The sequence below is a fragment of the Ranitomeya imitator genome, chromosome 4 (assembly GCF_032444005.1).
Source record: "Ranitomeya imitator isolate aRanImi1 chromosome 4, aRanImi1.pri, whole genome shotgun sequence".
NCBI classification, from domain to species: Eukaryota; Metazoa; Chordata; class Amphibia; order Anura; family Dendrobatidae; genus Ranitomeya; species Ranitomeya imitator.
In genome coordinates, this window is record NC_091285.1 from 584,090,714 (window position 1) to 584,107,861 (window position 17,148).

At 45.3% G+C, this 17,148-nt stretch overlaps 1 protein-coding gene across 2 annotated transcripts in view; it reads right to left on the reverse strand.

The window, feature by feature from the left end:
- The window catches only part of BLM (BLM RecQ like helicase), a 103,872-nt gene that overhangs the window by 16,316 nt on the left and 70,408 nt on the right, over positions 1–17,148 (reverse strand). For both annotated transcript variants that reach the window (XM_069766475.1, XM_069766476.1), the window contains exons 14-19: positions 7,881–8,041; positions 7,548–7,743; positions 4,326–4,516; positions 3,099–3,234; positions 2,815–3,014; positions 693–888 (exon numbers count right to left, since the gene is read on the reverse strand). In XM_069766475.1, coding sequence (XP_069622576.1) covers positions 693–888; positions 2,815–3,014; positions 3,099–3,234; positions 4,326–4,516; positions 7,548–7,743; positions 7,881–8,041 — 1,080 coding nt within the window. The remainder of the gene's footprint in view (positions 1–692; positions 889–2,814; positions 3,015–3,098; positions 3,235–4,325; positions 4,517–7,547; positions 7,744–7,880; positions 8,042–17,148) is intronic.

The window sequence follows — 17,148 nt, forward strand, 5'->3', positions numbered from 1 at the left end:
GTGAGAAATAAGTATTTGATCCCCTACCAACCATTAAGAGTTCTGACTCCTACAGACCAGTTAGACGTTCCTAATCAACTCGTTACCTGCATTAAAGACGGCTGTCTTACATAATCACCTTTATAAAAGACTCCTGTCCACAGACTCAGTCAGACAGACTCTGACCTCTACAACATGGGCAAGACCAAAGAGCTTTATAAGGATGTCAGGGACAACATCATAGACCTGCCAGGGACAGAAATGGAGTCCAAACTGCGACAATTTGTGACAACTTTGAAGTGGCGATAATGAGCAATGAATGGTAGTCCATTTCTTGCAACAACACCCAGTCACACTGAGCTCTTGGGAAGGAGGGCACATATTTCAAAACATATATTAGAAAAGTCCTTTTTATCGATAAAGGGCACAAAAATAAAAATCCTTTCATAAGGGGAAGGTCTCTTCTAAGGAATCTTTCACCACCGAATTTTCTGTTATATCAATGGACACCATAACTACTCTATACAAGTGCTAACCGGACGCAAGAGCATTTTCCTAAATTATTCCAGTTAAATAATTGTGTTTTGCATGAACTGAGACTGCAAATTAATATATAATTGTGAAACGTATAAATTGTAAAGTTTCTGATTCATGAATATTGTTCCCAGGTGGCTGGATGAGTGTTACATACCGGTGCCTATACCACGACTTACCTGCGATCTTACGTATGGTGGCTGTATTGAAGATATTGAAGTAGTGTACACCAAAGATTTTCCCCAGGCGTTTACAGAGCTCAGTCACCTCAGCCTGGCATTTCTTAACCATTTGCTCCCTCTGGGATGTAGCAGCCGTAACAGATGCCTTCTGTTTCCGGAGGCTGCTAGCATTTTCGGTATCTTGGAACTGAACCTGTGAGAGGTAGAAAGTCACGAGGACCAGATGTCAGATTTCTGAGTGCCACTCACAGGAGTTCAGCTTATTATTCACAAATCAGAGCAATAGCTACAGTTCCATTAGTTTTCTTTTACATATCAGCGGACATCAATTATAAGTGATGATTCGCATTAGCCCACATGCCAAACTGGGTTCTGGTGCATAGTGAAAAATACTGTATATATGACATAGAACAAAACTTTTCTTCTGCAAAATGGTAAATAATCCACCATAATTGGTCAGCCATTGCTTGCATCTTTATATGCACTTTTTTGCTTTTAAAGGGAATCTGTCACCTACTTTTTCGTATATAAGCTTCGGCCACCGCCATCAGGGGCGTATCTACAGCATTCTGTAATGCTGTAGATAAGCCCCCGATGTATCCTAAAAGATAAGAAAAACAAGTTAGATTATACTCACCTGGGGTGCGGTCCGGTCGGCGTTGCGGCTCCGGCGCCTCCAATCTTCATATCGTTCATACGATGACATCCTCTTCTTTCCTTCCTGCTGTGGCTCTGGCGCAGGCGTACTTTGTCTGCCCTGTTGAAGGCAGAGCAAAGTACTGCAGTGCGCAGGCGCCGGGAAAAGTCCGAGAAGCCCAGCGCCTGCGCACTTTGTGCTGCCCTCAACAGGGCAGATAAAGTATGCCTGCGCAGGAGCCTTGGCAGGAAGGAAGAAGACGCCATCGCATGAAGATGAGAGGCGTCGGACCTGGACCGCGACGCCCATCGGACCGGACCACCCCTGGGTGAGTATAATCTAACCTATTTTTTCTTATCTTTCAGGTAACATCGGGGGCTTATCTACAGCATTACAGAATGCTGTAGATAAGCCCCTGATGGTGGTGGCCAAAGCTTATATACGAAAAAGTAGGTGAAGGGTTCCCTTTTAACATTTTTTAACCCCTTCACGACATGCACTGTACTAGTACTGCGCATGTCGTGTCTCCACCTTTGATGTGGGCTCCGGCGCTGAGCCCACATCAAAGCCGCGACATGTCAGTTGTTTTGTACAGCTGACATGTGCCCGCAATAGTGATGGGTGAAATTGCGATCCACCCTCCGCTATTAACCAGCTAAATGCCGCTGTCAAACTCAGACAGCGGCACGGCATTTAACTAGCGCTTCTGGTCATCGGGCCGTAAATGCACGCATCACTGACCCCCGTCACGTGAACAGGGGTCAGTGATGCGTCGGCATGACAACTAGAACGTTTCTGCACCAAAATGGTATCATTAAAAACGTCAGCTCGGCGTGCAAAAAATAAGCCCTCATCTGACCCGAGATCCCGAAAAATGTAAACGTTACGGGTATCGGAAAATTGCGCAATTTTTATTTTTTAGCAAAGTTTGGATTTTTTTTTCACCTCTTAGATAAAAAATAACCTAGACATGTTTGGTGTATATGAACTCGTAATGACCTGGAAAATCATAATGGTAGGTCAGTTTTAGCATTTAGTGAACCCAGCAAAAAATCCAAACAAAAAACACGCATGGGATTGCACTTTTTTTGCAATTTCACTGCACTTGGAATTTTTTTCCCATTTTCTAGTACACGACATGGTAAAACCAATGATGACGTTCAAAAGTACATCTCGTCCCGCAAAAAATAAGCCCTCACATGGCCACGTTGATGGAAAAATAAAAAGTTATGGCTCTGGGAAGGAGGGGAGCGAAAAACAAAAACGCAAAAGGGCTGTGGCTTGAAGGGGTTAACCATGTTCCTGAATGTTGATAGTCAGATGATTAATGGCATAAATAATGATTCACACAGAGATTTTAAAGCGGAACTGCTTAGAATAACACATGTCCAAAAACCGTGTGTACATCCCCTCGGCGGTCCGGTATACGAGTTATGTGCAAATGCCTTAATTCTGCAAAGTAAGAATACAGGAGGTAAATACCTTTAAGAACCCATTCAGCACAGCCTGAGAGTGCTCTCCTAGTTTCATGTACGCTACAGCCTGGTCATTGGCTGTAATATATAGCTCCTCGTCCAGAATCCTTTCCAGAATCAGTTTCCGGAATAATCGCTCTGCATTGTGGCGTGAATATGCTGCTCCTTTTCCAAATATGCCTGTCTGGATCTTTGCTGTTTTACTCCCTGATAAAATAAAGGATATGTGTGACCTATACCTTACCCTGATTCACACACCAATAGTTCGTCAGTCATTTGCAGGATACTTACCTAAATATATATCCACCATCATGTTGAGTGTCAACCGATTCTTGGCACCCTTCCCTCTACCTTGAGATGTGCAGTGCTCCTGGACAAATCTCGCAATGGTCTTCACCTCCTCTGTGACATCTCTGGACTTGTATTCCTGAAATGCAGGAACCCAAAAATGTATTTCACAGTTACATTTCTTATAACTATCACTATATCTAGTTAGGTAAATTACCCCATGATTTACTGTGTGACACATGGTGTCTAGTGTCTCTGTAAGGGTATGTGCACACGTTACGGATTTCCTGCGGATCTGAAGTGTTTTTTTGCGGTGCAGAAACACTGCAGATCCGCAATTGATTTACAGTACAATGTAAATCAATGAAAAAAAAAACCGCTGTGCAGATGGTGCAGAAACGCTGCAGATTAAAATAAGTAGCATGTCACTTCTTTTTTGCGTATCTGCAGCATTTTTGTACCCATTCCATTATAGAAATCCGCAGAGGTAAGAAACGCTGAAAATCCGCAAAAAATCTGCAGCAAAACCGCTGCGGATCCGCACAAAAAACGCGACAAATCTGCAGCTGCGTTTTCTGCCAAGGCATGCAGAATCCGCACCAGAAATTCCTAAGGCTAATCCGCAACGCGTGCACATAGCCTAAGCCCTGTGCTATATTTTTTGATGTAGCCTCCATTTTTGCAGTCTGGTAATTTATTCTTGGCGATGTGAGAAGTTACAGGTCTGTGCGGCAAGGAGTTCGATTTTTGTCTGGCAGCTGCTTAAATTCCACATATATGCATATTTAAAGGAGTTAGCAGTCAATCATATTACTTAAAGGAGTCTGTACTGATTTTCCTCCATATGTCTAATCTCACATTAAAGCCAACATCTGGTCTTACCCCATCTTAGCCTATGAGACTGCAGAGTTGGGTCAGGAGAGGAAATTGCAATCTGTACATGGTACTGTGAGACCCAGACTTTGAAACTTGTCTAAGAACTATGGAACTGTTCTTGTTGATGTTTTGGGTGCCTTACAATATCTTTATGTAATCCTTTCCGATCCAAGGAACGCAGTCTATTAGTATTGTTAATATCAGAATTAGTTTCACAAATTTTCAAGATTAAACCCCATTTGTATAAGACAAGAGAATCTCTTTAAGTAAGTATTTGCGAAAAGGGCGAGTGTTGCACTAAATTATTTTGGCCAGATGTTAGAAATCACATCAGGAGGTGACAGAAGTGCTCACCGTTGTTCTGCAGCAGTTGTCACATGCAACTCTTGGATTTTCCTTACAAAATTTCGGATTAAACGTAGTTTCTCCAAAATAAACGAGAAGTTGCATCCGACGACACTCTAGCACATTTTCGCAGTAATGTACCATGCTGTATAGGTTATTAAAGTGTGTCTGTTTTGTCTGACTGTTTCCATCTTTTTCCACTAATAGAAAAGAATAACAGTTAATGTTAAAAAAATCTATTAAGGGCTCATATAAGCATTAAAGAAATTTAGAGGGTTCCCCTATCCATAGGATAACTTTCTGATCGCCAAGTGCTGGGACCCTTACTGACCACCGGAAATGGCAAATGGCAGCGTTTGCCGCCCCCATTAAAAAAGATCGGAGCTGCAGTATGCATGATCGACCACTTCTTCATTTACACAAAGCTATTCAGAGCCTTGGTTTTTGGGATTGGACAGAGACCCAGCAATTGGGAAACTTATTCCCTATTCTGTGGATAGGGGATAAAAATTCAACCTCGCTACAACTTCTTTAAAAGGAAAGTCAGAATAAATTAAAGGGAACCTGTCACCCCTAAAATTGCGGGTGAGGTAAGACCACCGGAATCAGGAGCTTATCTACAGCATTCTGGAATGCTGTAGATAAGCCCCCGATGTATCCTAAAAGATGAGAAAAAGACGTTAGATTATACTCACCCAGGGGCGGTCTCGCTGTTGGTCCGGGTCCAGCGCCTCCCATCTTCATCAGATGACGTCCTCTTCTTGGCTTCATGCTGCGTCTCCCGCGCAGCCGTACTTTGTCTGCCCGGTTGAGGGCAGAGCAAAGTATTGCAGTACGCAGGTGCTGGGCCTCTCTGACCTTTCGCGGCGCCTGCGCACTGCAGTACTTTCCTCTGCCCTCAACAGGGCAAAGCATGCCTACGCTGGAGCCGCAGCGTGAAGACCAGAAGAGGACGTCATCTGATGAAGATGGGAGGCGCCGGGCCCGGACCAACAGCGGGACCGCCCCTGGGTGAGTATAATCTAACGTCTTTTTCTCATCTTTTAGGATACATCGGGGGCTTATCTACAGCATTACAGAATGCTGTAGATGAGCCCGATGCCGGTGGGCTTAGCTCACCCTCGATTTTAGGGGTGACAGGTTCCCTTTAATGTAGAAGCAGGTTGCGAACAATCTTCTTTAATGAAATATGAGCATCTCTTTATGCCACTTTACCAATGAGATATTTCCACTGACCTATAATACATAAAAATGGAAACTAGAGATTACTAAAAAGACTTTCAGCATACTGGTCTGTCTGGCTTTGTAATAGTAAGGCCTGTTTCACATTTGCGGTTGTGTCCGCAGTGTCTTGTCCACAACCGCATGCAAAACGTATCCCAATGCATGCTTACACAGCGTTTTTTTCTATCGGCATCAGCTTATGCATGACGGCAAAAAAAACCCACTTCGTTTGCATGCGTTTTTGCATGCGTTTGCGCCTTTTATGCGCATGCGTTCAATATTTCAAGGAGGGCGTGTCTCAATGGGCGCGTCTAAATCAGTTCAATTAACGCACTTATCCGTATGCCTGCACATATTTGACGGAAATTTGCAGCCTCAAAAATTGCAACATGGTGAGTTAGCAGCGCCCAGCCGCGAAAAGATGCATGCGTAAGCAAACGCAGGCTAACGCACGAACCTGCTTCCTCAATGTAAAAGATAGGAAATCAAGACGCATGTGGATGTATGCGTTAGACACAACTGAAAATGTGAAACCGGCCTAAGAAGCAACAAGGATTTTGGCATTTGAGTGCTGGTTAACGAAGTTTGTTTTGTCCTGGCTTGGTTGCCACAGAGTACTAAAGTGGATGTCAGACCAAGATAGTGCAAATCTAGTCACTATCACAATAAAGTTACTCTTTACTCTGGTTGTGTGCCAATACCCATATTATACTACCAACTAAATTCAGCAGTACTAAGATTCACCCTCAGAACCAAGGTCAATACTTACATATTAATGTACTCGCACCCACCTCAATACTAAGATTCACTAACAGATGGTAAGAGAATTAGAGCGATTGTCCAGGTTTTCACTAAAGTCTACATTCACTGTATGTGACTAGACTTGTGAATGTTCACAGAGTGCGCATTTCGACTAGAAGTATATAGCCTCTCTCAATTCATGTCTAGTCGGGATGTGGCAGGGAGTATCCGTACCGCAGTCACAGGACCGCCCAGTCTCGGCGCTGGCACAGGAGAATCCTTACAATGGACGTTATGAGGATTCACACGCCTACAATCACATACGGTGACTGCAGACTTTCGCTAAAAAACTTGAAAACCCCTTTAAGCTCTCCACATAGATACAGTAACAGAACAAATCTCATTTAGATAGAGTAACAGAAGTCTGAATCCACGGTGATATCGGCAGCAAGAAATGACATGCCAAGGATTTCAAACCCACATTGTGCACAAAAATATGATGCGGATTTTCTCTGCAGTGTGTTAAGTTTTCACAAAAGCTCATCCACAAAGTTGACAGTAATATGCAGAGGATTCGCTGCAAGAAAATTTGCAGTAAATAAATATACTGGGTATTGACCACGTGACAACATAAAATTCAGTACATACCATCCTTACAGTAAAAACTTAAGCACAATGAAATATACAAAATTTCAACAGGAATTCCCTCACCCAGGTATATACAGTATATTATATCCAGGCCTGTGTCTACACGCACAGGCATGCATCTATACATAAACACAGATTTTTAAATCTACAGGACCCAAGCCTTTAAAACCGGTGTTTAATTAATTAAGAGACACATGCCACTTAATAAGTTAGGTGCATCTTACTACTGTTGAGCGCCTCCGAGGATTGCCAATAAAATACATTATAGTGGCAATAATTTATGTCTAAATTCAGGTGTAAACATAAGCTAAAAAAAATAGCTTTATCTGCCTTTAATGCCCCTCCCCATGCCACAAAGTGAAGCTGGGTCCCTGAAAATGCGATCATTTGCAGTGGTCAGTGAAACAAGTACATCCTAGATTGGCATAATCTCACAACTTGTCTTTCTTGGTCTTGCAATTTCAATATTGAGGAGTGTATATTTCAAACAAGTTATAACAGTAATTAAATTGTAAGGAGGATCTTTAGCATTTTTTTTTTAAATTAAACTGTATATATCACTAAAAAGCTGAATGGCTGATTATTATTATTTTTTTCTTACACTGCAGAGGTACTCACTCTGAATCAGCCGACGGATTCTTGTTACATCACTGTAGCTATAGAACAGGAGGCAGTGGGACATTTCTCCGTCTCGTCCAGCTCTTCCAGACTCCTGGTAATATCCTTCCACAGACTTTGGCAGAGAAGCATGGATGACATATCTAACATCTGGCTTATCAATACCCATTCCAAAAGCAATAGTGGCACAGATCACCTAGAGCCGGCAGATACAAATAAGGATGAGGAGACATTGGAATTAAACCTTACTAGTATGGTGGGAAAAAAATGAAAAAAGGAAATTCGTATTTTAGCTTTATATGATATAATTCATTGCATTTGATACAGACTTACCTGACAGTCATCCTGATTGATCCACTTCTGTTGTACATAGTCTCTGTTAGAGTCGCTGAGCCCTGCGTGATAGGACAGAGCGGCCAGGCCCTCCTTCTGCAGGGTTTCAGCCATAGTGTCACACTCATGTCGTGAGAGACAGTAAATTATCCCAGATTCATCTGGAAAATAAAACTAAGCATTACACACAAAAGACTGTATTTTAATATCAACAAATGTAAACTAAATTCTGAAACAAAAAAAATCAGCCTCATTTCCACAGCAAATTCTATTATCTATCAGTTAGAAAGGAGCTGAACCAACATTACACATAACTAAAACTACAACTGCTGCAGGGCCAGGCTGGCTCCAGCTTTATCCTCCTTGGCTATGTTCACACATTGCGTTTTTATGCAAATTTTAAGTTGCGTTTTACAGATTTAAGAAATTTCATGCACACATTGTTTTTTTTACTGACTGATTTGGAAAACTGCTGCGTTTTTGCAAACTGCAGAATGTCACTTCTTTCAGCGTTTTTTCACCCATAGAAAATAATAAGTGCAAAAGCATAGCAAAAAATGCAGGAAAAAAAAATATCACATGCATTAGGTTTTGCCACATTTTTGGTACACAAACCTTAACCCCTTTCTGACATTAGACGCACTATCCCGTCGAGGTGGTATGGGCCCGTATGACCACCGACAAGATAGTACGTCTAAAGCGATCAGCCGCGCTCACGGGAGGAGCGTGGCCGATCGCGGCCGGGTGTCAGCTGACTATCACAGCTGCCACCCGGCACTATGTGCCAGGAGCGGTCACAGACTGCTCCTGGCACATTAACCCCCGGCACACTGCGATCAAAGATGATCGCAGCGTTCCGGTGGCATAGAGAAGCATCGCGCAGGGAGGGGGCTCCCTGCGTGCTTCCCTGAGACCCACGGAGCAACACGATGTGATCGCGTTGCTCCGAGGGTCTCCTACCTCCTCCTCCCTGCAGCAGGCCCGGATCCAAAATGGCCGCGGAGCGCCTTCCACGTCCTGCAGGGAGGTGGCTTGCAAGTGCCTGCTCAGACCAGGCGCCGGGAAGCCTCCCTGCAGCGATCTGTCACTGTAACATGATGTCCCCCCAGGGCAATGTTACAAAATAAAAAAATAAAAATATTTACAAGTGTAAAAAAAAAAAATCCTAAATAAAGAAAAAAAATATATTGTTCCAATAAATACATTTGTCTAAATAAAAAAAAACAATAAAAGTACACATATTTAGTATAGCAGCGTCCGTAACGACCCGACCTATAAAACTGACCCACTAGTAAACCCCTTCAGTGATCACCGTAAAAAAAAAAAGAGGCAAAAAAATTACGCTTTATTATCATACCGCCAAACAAAAAGTGGAATAACACGCGATCAAAAAGACGGATATAAATAAACATGGTACCGCTGAAAACGTCATCTTGTCTGGCAAAAAACGAGCCGCCATACAGTGTCAGCAACGAAAAAATAAAAAAGTTATAGTCCTCAGAATAAAGTGATGCAAAAATAATTATTTTTTATGTAAAATAGTTTTTATCATATAAAAGCGCCAAAACATAAAAAAAGATATAAATGAGGTATCTCTGTAATCGTACTGACCCGAAGAATAAAACTGCTTTATCAATTTTACCAAACGCGTAACGGTATAAACGCCTCCCCAAAAAGAAATTCATGAATAGCTGTTTTTTGGTCATTCTGCCTCACAAAAATCGGAATAAAAAGCGATCAAAAAATGTCACGTGCCCGAAAATGGTACCAGTAAAAACGGCAACTCGTCCCGCAAAAAAACAAGACCTCACATGACTCTGTTGACCAAAATGTGGAAAAATTATAGCTCTCAAAATGTGGAGACGCAAAAACTATTTTTTGCAATAAAAAGCGTCTTTTAGTGTGTGATAGCTGCCAATCATAAAATATCAGCTAAAAAGAAAAAAACAGCTATAAAAGTAAATCAAACCCCCCTTCATCATCCCTTAGTTAGGGAAAAATAATAAAATTTTAAAATATGTATTTATTTCCATTTTCCCATTAGGGTTAGGGTTGGGGCTAAAGTTAGGATTGGGGCTACAGAACTTATAAGGCGGGACAACATGGGAAACCCCTTGAATGAACGTTTTCACCTGTAATCTGTTGGTAATCTTCCGTTGGAACAGGACTGACAGGGCCGAAATCTGCCCTTTGAGGGAACTAAGGGCGAGCCCTAAATCGAAACCCGACTGAAGGAATTCGAGGACGGAAGGGATGGAAAAAACGAGAGGAGAGCGTCCTCGGTGTTTGCACCATGAGAAAAAGGTCTTCCAAATGCGATGATAAATACGCATAGATGTAGGCTTCCTAGCGCTGATCATGGTAGAAATGACCCTTTGAGAGAAACCTGCCCGAGTTAGCATCCAGGACTCAACGGCCATGCCGTCAAACACAGGGCCTCGGAGTTCTGGTGGTAGATGGGGCCCTTGGACAACAGGTCCACACGATTCGGTAGACGCCAGGGGACATCGGCGACTAATTGAACTAGTTCGGCGTACCAGGCCCTGCGCGGCCAATCTGGCGCAATCAAGATTACTGGTACCCCCTCTGCTCTGATCTTCTTGATGACTCTCGGTAGTAAGGGAAGCGGGGGAAAAATGTACGGAAGCCGGAATTGGTGCCACGGAAGTACCAGTGCATCTGCCCCGATGGCTGTTGGATCGTGGGAATGAGCTATGAAGTCGGGAACCTTGGAATTTAGCTGTGAGGCCATGAGATCCACGTCCGGGAATCCCCAGCGACTGCAGATCTGGTGGAAGATCTCCGGGTGGAGAGACCACTCCCCGGAGGCGAGACCTTGACGACTTCGGAAGTCTGCTTTCCAATTTTCCACTCCGGGGATGTGACCCGCTGAGATCAATGATCGGTTTTCCTCGGCCCAGAGGAGAATGTGGCCTACCTCGTTCATGGCTGCCTTGCTGCATGTTCCCCCTTGCCGGTTGATGTATGCCACTGCTGTGGCATTGTCGGACTGAATCCTGATGGGACAGCCCGACAGGAAGGGGTGGAATTGAAGGAGGGCCAATCTGACTGCCCGAATTTCCAGGATGTTGATGGACAGGCGGGCTTCCTGACGAGATCAGTGGCCGTGGGCAGTGTGATGGTGAAACACTGCCTCCCAGCCCAGAAGACTGGCATCTGTTGTCACCACTAACCAATGAACTGGGAGAAAGGATTTTCCTCGATTCAGGGAGGATTCCAGAGTCCACCACCTGAAAGACTGCATGACTCGCTGGGGAAGGAGGAAGCGATGATCGAGGGAGAGCGGGTTTCTGTCCCACGCAGCCAGGAGAGCGTGTTATAATGGTCGGAGCTGCTACCATCCTGCCGAGGACTCACATGCAGAAGCGTAGAGAGTGAGAGTGGGGTTGGGAGAGCTTCTGAGCTTCCCGCTGTAGGACTGAGATCTTTTCCGGGGGAAGAAGTACCAACCCCTGGGACGAGTCCAGTATCATTCCTGAAAAGGAAATTCGCTGAGCTGGCACTGGAGAAGATTTTTGGAAGTTTATCTTCCACCCCAGGCGAAAAAAGGTATCGACTGTGATGGACACGGCCTCCTTGCAGGTGTGGAAAGAGGGGCCTTTGATAAGCATATCATCCAGATACGGTAGCACTACCACACCTCGGGTATGAAGGATGGCCACGGCAGCCGCCATGACCTTGGTGAATACCCTGGAGGCGGAGGCGAGGCCGAAAGGCAGAGCAGCAAACTGGAAGTGATCTTCCTGAACTGTGAAGCGAAGGAACCTTTGGTGAGAAGGGAAGATTGGAATGTGGAGGTACATGTCCTGGATGTCTATTGATGCCAGGAACTCGCCTTTTTCCATGGAGGCGATGATAGAGCGAAGCGATTCCATCCGGAACCGTCACACTCTGACGAACCTGTTCAGCAGTTTTAGATCCAGTATGGGCCGTACTGTACCGTCTTTCTTTGGGACAATGAATAGGTTTGAATAAAAACCTTGAATCCTTTCGCTTTGAGGGACTGGGATGATAACCCCGTCTTTCTTTAGTGCGCTTATGGCCTGGAAGAACTTTGCTGTCTTTGCCCTGGGAGGGGAAGACAGGAGAATTCTATCTTGTATCCGGAGGACACTAGATCGCGGACCCATTCATCGTGAACGACCGAGAGCCACACGTCGCTGAAAGAAAGCAGGCGGCTGCCTACTTTCAGTGAGTCCTCCGGATACCGCAGGGAGGGTTTATAAGAGGTCTGGGGACCTCTATCCCTTCGTTGTGCCCGGCCAGGTGCGGAAGATGTGGAAGTAGAGGACCAATTAGAGTTGAAGCTGAAGAAACGGGACCGAGCATGTTGCTGTTGATTCCGAAAGGGCCGAAAGGGTCTCTGTTGTGGAAGATATTTACTCTTCCCTCCAGTGGCGTCGGAGATTAGTTGGTCGAGCTTTTCGCCAAAAAGGCGGTCGCCCTGATACGGAAGAGAAGTCAATGATTTCTTGGAGGCCGAATCCGCACGCCAGTCCCTGAGCCATAGGGACCTCTGGATGGTGATGGCGTTTGCTGCTGCTTGTGAAGCACAGTTAGCAGCATCCAGGGACGCGGAAACTACAAGATCTCCGGCTCTGGGTAGCAAGGTCTGCTATCTCGGGAGGGAGATCGGTATGCAGTACCGCTGCAGACAGGACCTCTGCCCAGTGGGTCATGGCTTTAGCCACCCACGTAGCCGGGAAGGATGGGAAGAGTGCGGCTGCTGAGGCTTCAAAGGCTGAACGCGCCATGTTATCAATCTGACTATCGGTTGGGTTCTTAATAGAGGCCCCTTCTGAGGATGATAAAATGGACTTAGTAGCCAGGCGAGATACCGGAGGATCTACCGGGGGAGATTGAGCCCAATTCTTCCTTAGGTCCTGGGCAAAGGTTTTTTTGATTCCATGGACTTCTGCCCTGTGAATCGTTTATCGGGATGGATCCTGTGGGATTCAATAATATCCTTAAACTCGGGGTGAGTGGCGAACACTCTGTGGAACCGCTTGGCTCTTTTAAAGGAGACGGGGTGATCCGCGTTAGATGAAGGTTCCTCCTCAAGTTTTAAAGCCTTATTAACTGACTCAATGAGGGAGTCGAGAGTCTCCTGATCGTGATGGAATTCCTGATCTAGGGACGTGTTAGGATCGTCTTCCGAAACAGGATCTCTGCTAGCCCTGATGGAAGGGGAGCGAGAAGTGGAGCTCTCAGATCCCAAAACCCGGTGACGGTCTGGGGATATGGCACAAGCCCTTTACCTGCGAGAGCTGGTACGCCCCCCGGTACGAGGGGTTCTGAGGATCAGGAGTGTCGTGCGTCAGAGTGCCCTGGTTGGAAGGGGGCTCTTGGAACGATTCCAACGCCTTTGTCAGGGATGCCATAGACCGGGTAAGGGAGGCTGCCCACTCAGGGGGACCGGGCTCACTAGGTTCGGTATCATTAATAGGAGGCTCCTGAACAGGCACCGGTTCAAAGGCTGTGCACAGTGCAGTATTGTGACCCCGGGGTAATGAGACCTTACAAGAGGTACATGCAGCAAAAAATACTGTGTGGGTTTTCCCAGACTTTTTGTGAGGCCTTGATTGAGACATAGTGGCTTTGAGGAGAGCGCTTACTGGCAGGGGAAGGGTTAAGCTATGTGTGTGCAGCTTACCCAAGTCCTGTGTCTTGAGTCCCCAGGGGAGGTCCGCGATATGTATGTCCTGAGGGCTGATAAGGAGGGCTGGAGCGGCGCTGCAGTATCAGCATTTTGGGAGTCCCAAGATGGCTGCCGAGATCTTGTGAGAGTGCTTCTCACAGAACGAGAAGCGCTTGAAAGGGTGGACGGCGGTGAATGCCGGTGGGAGTGGCTACAACTCCGGCCTGCGTGAATGGAAAAGCCGGGGAGTAAATTATAAACAGCCTGCATTTGCGGCCTGCGGTGCAGCGACCGCTAGAGGTGCCATCGCTCAGCCACGCACATTTTAATAAAAAGAGCCCTGTGGACACCCACAGACCGGGCTTAATGCCCTGCAAGAAACCTACCATACCCAGGGGACCAGGACCTCCCCCACAGCGCCTCGGCCCCCGCAGTGTACTTACAGTAGGTGCGGTGGGCAATCCACCGTCGCCTTAGTCAGGGAGGGGGTGGAGAGCGTCTGCCGCCTTGCGTCATCTGCTGTATCAGTGGTGATGCAGTGGGGGGCTGCACGGACGCCATCCTAAAAGTCCGGCTATGCACCTGGCTCCAGGAGAGGTAGATGGAGGGCTACTCCATGTGGTCGCCTGCTATGGAGGGGGGAGATTGGAACGCGAAGGAACCGTCGTCCATAAGGTGAGCTCAGGGCTGGCATCAAACGTCGCAGGAAAGGATACGGGAGGAACGCTCCACGTACTTGCTTGTTGATGATTCGGGGGAGATCGGAACCTAGAAAGGATCCGTCGCCCCCATTCACTCAGCACAACAACTTTTGGGGTCCGGTTTCTTCTGTTACCCTTGGGAAAATAAATAATTTTGGGCAAAAAGATCATTTTTGTGAAAAAAATATAATTTTTTATTTTTACGGCTCTACATGATAAACTTCTGTGAAGCACTTAGTGGGTCAAAGTGCTCACCACGCATCTAGATAAGTTCCTTAGGGGTGTAGTTTCCAAAACGTGGTCACTTGTGGGGGGTTTCAATGTTTAGGCACATCAGGGGCTCTCCAAACGCAACATGGCATCCCATCTCAATTCCAGTCAATTTTGCATTGAAAAGTCAAACGGCGCTCCTTCCCTTCCGCGCTCTGCCATGCGCCCAAACAGTGGTTTACCCCCACATAGGAGGGATCACCATACTCAGGACAAATTTTACAACTTTTGGGGTCCAATTTCTCCTGTTACCCTTGGTAAAATAAAACAAATTGGAGTTGAACTAAATTGTTTGTGAAAAAAAGTTAAATGTTCATTTTTGTTTTTTAAACATTCCAAAATTCCTGTGAAACACCTGAAGGGTTAATAAACTTCTTGAATGTGGTTTTGAGCACCTTAAGGCTGCCGTCACGCTAGCAGTATTTGGTCAGTATTTTACATCAGTATTTGTAAGCCAAAACCAGGAGTGGGTGATAAATGCAGAAGTGGTGCATATGTTTCTATTATACTTTTCCTCTAATTGTTCCACTCCTGGTTTTGGCTTAGAAATACGAATGTAAAATACTGACCAAATACTGTTAGGCTGCGTGCACACGATGCAGATTTGGTGCAGAATTTTCTGCATAAAATCTGCACTAAATCTGCATCTCCTGGCAGAATCCGCAGGTGCGTTTTTTATGCGTTTTTTGTGCGTTTTTGATGCGTTTTTTGTGCAGATTTTACCAATGGATTTCTATTATGGAGGGGTGCAGAAACGCTGCACAACTGCACAAAAGAAGTGACATGCACTTCTTTGAAATCTGAAGCGTTTCTGCGCAGATTTTTCTGCACCATGTGCACACATTGATTTACATTGTACTGTAAATCACAGTGCAGTTCTGCAGCGTTTCTGCTGCAGAAAAATCTGCTGCAGTTCTGCACTAAATCTGCATCGTGTACCCTTTAGCTATGTTCACATATTGCGGTTTTTACCGCGGAACCGCGGCGATTTTGCAGCTGCGGGTCCGCAGCAGTTTCCATAGCGTTTACAGTAACATGTAAACCCTATGGAAACCGCAAACCGCTGTGCACATGCTGCAGGAAAAACCGCGCGGGAACGCAGCGGTTTACAACCCGCAGCATGTCACTTCTTTGTGCAGAATCGCAGCGATTCTGCACCCATAGAAATGCATTGATCCGCTTACTTCCCGCATGGGGCTGTGCCCACCTTGCGGGAAGTAAGTGGATAATGTGCGGGTGGTACCCGGGGGGGGGAGGAGAGGAGACTCTCCTCCAGGCCCCGGGAACCATATTTGAGTAAAAAAAAAAAAGAATTAAAATAAAAAATAATGATATACTCACCTCTGAAGTCTCAGCGCTGCATGCGGCCGTCCGGTCTCAGGTTTCCTATGCAACCAGGACCTGCGGTGACGTCGCGGTCACATGACCGTGACGTCACGAAGGTCCTGGTCGCACAGCATCTTTGGAACCGGACCGCCGCCTGCAGCGCCGAGGAGATCGGGACGTCAGAGGGTGAGTATATCATGATGATTTTATTATTTTTAACATTACTATTGATGCTGCATATGCAGCATCAATAGTAGGGGTAAAATCCCGCAGTTGAACCCGCAGGACAAACCGCGATAAATCTGCAGGGATAACCGCAGTGGGTTTGCCCTGCAGATTTATCAAATCCGCTGCGGGAGAACCCGCAGGGACAGGACGCAACGTGTGAACATAGCCTTAGTGTGACGGCAGCCTTACAAATACTGATGTAAAATACTGACCAAATACTGCTAGTGTGACTGCAGCCTGAGGGGTGCAGTTTTTAGAATGGTGTATGGGTATTTTTTATCATATAGACCAGGGGTGTCAAACTGCATTCCTCGAGGGCTGCAAACAGGTCATGTTTTCAGGATTTCCTTGTACTGCACAGGTGATAATTTAATCACCTACACACATAATGATTGCAGCACCTTATGCAAAGCTAAGGAAATCTTGAAAACACGCATGGTTTGCGGCCCTCGAGGAATGCAGTTTGACACCCCTGATATAGACCCCTCAAAGTGACTTCAAATGTGATGTGGTACCTAAAAAAAATGGTGTTATAAAAATGACACATTGTTTCAGTTACTGTGAAGCATGTAAAGGGTTAATAAACTTCTTGAATGCGGTTTTGAGAACCTTGAGGGGTGCAGTTTTTAGACTGGTGTCACACTCGGTTATTTTCTATCATATAGACCCCTTAAAATGACTTCAAATGAGATGTGGTCCCTAAAAAAAATGGTGTTGTAAAAATGAGAAATTGCTGGTCAACTTTTAACCCTTATAACTCCCTAACTAAAAAAATTTTGGTTCCAAAACTGTGCTGATGTAAAGTAGACATGTGGGAAATATTACTTATTAAGTATTTTGTGTGACATATCTCTGTGATTTAAGGGCATAAAAATTAAAAGTTGGAAAATTGCAAAATTTTTGCCAAATTTCAGTTTTTTTCAAAAATAAACGCAGGTAATATCAAATAAATGTTACCACTATCATGATCCGTTGATGCATTATAACCTCATAAAGGGACAGTGGTCAGAATTGTAAAAATTGGCCCGGTCATTAATGTGCAAACCACCCTTGATGGTTAAGGGGTTAAGGAAGTTGCATTATG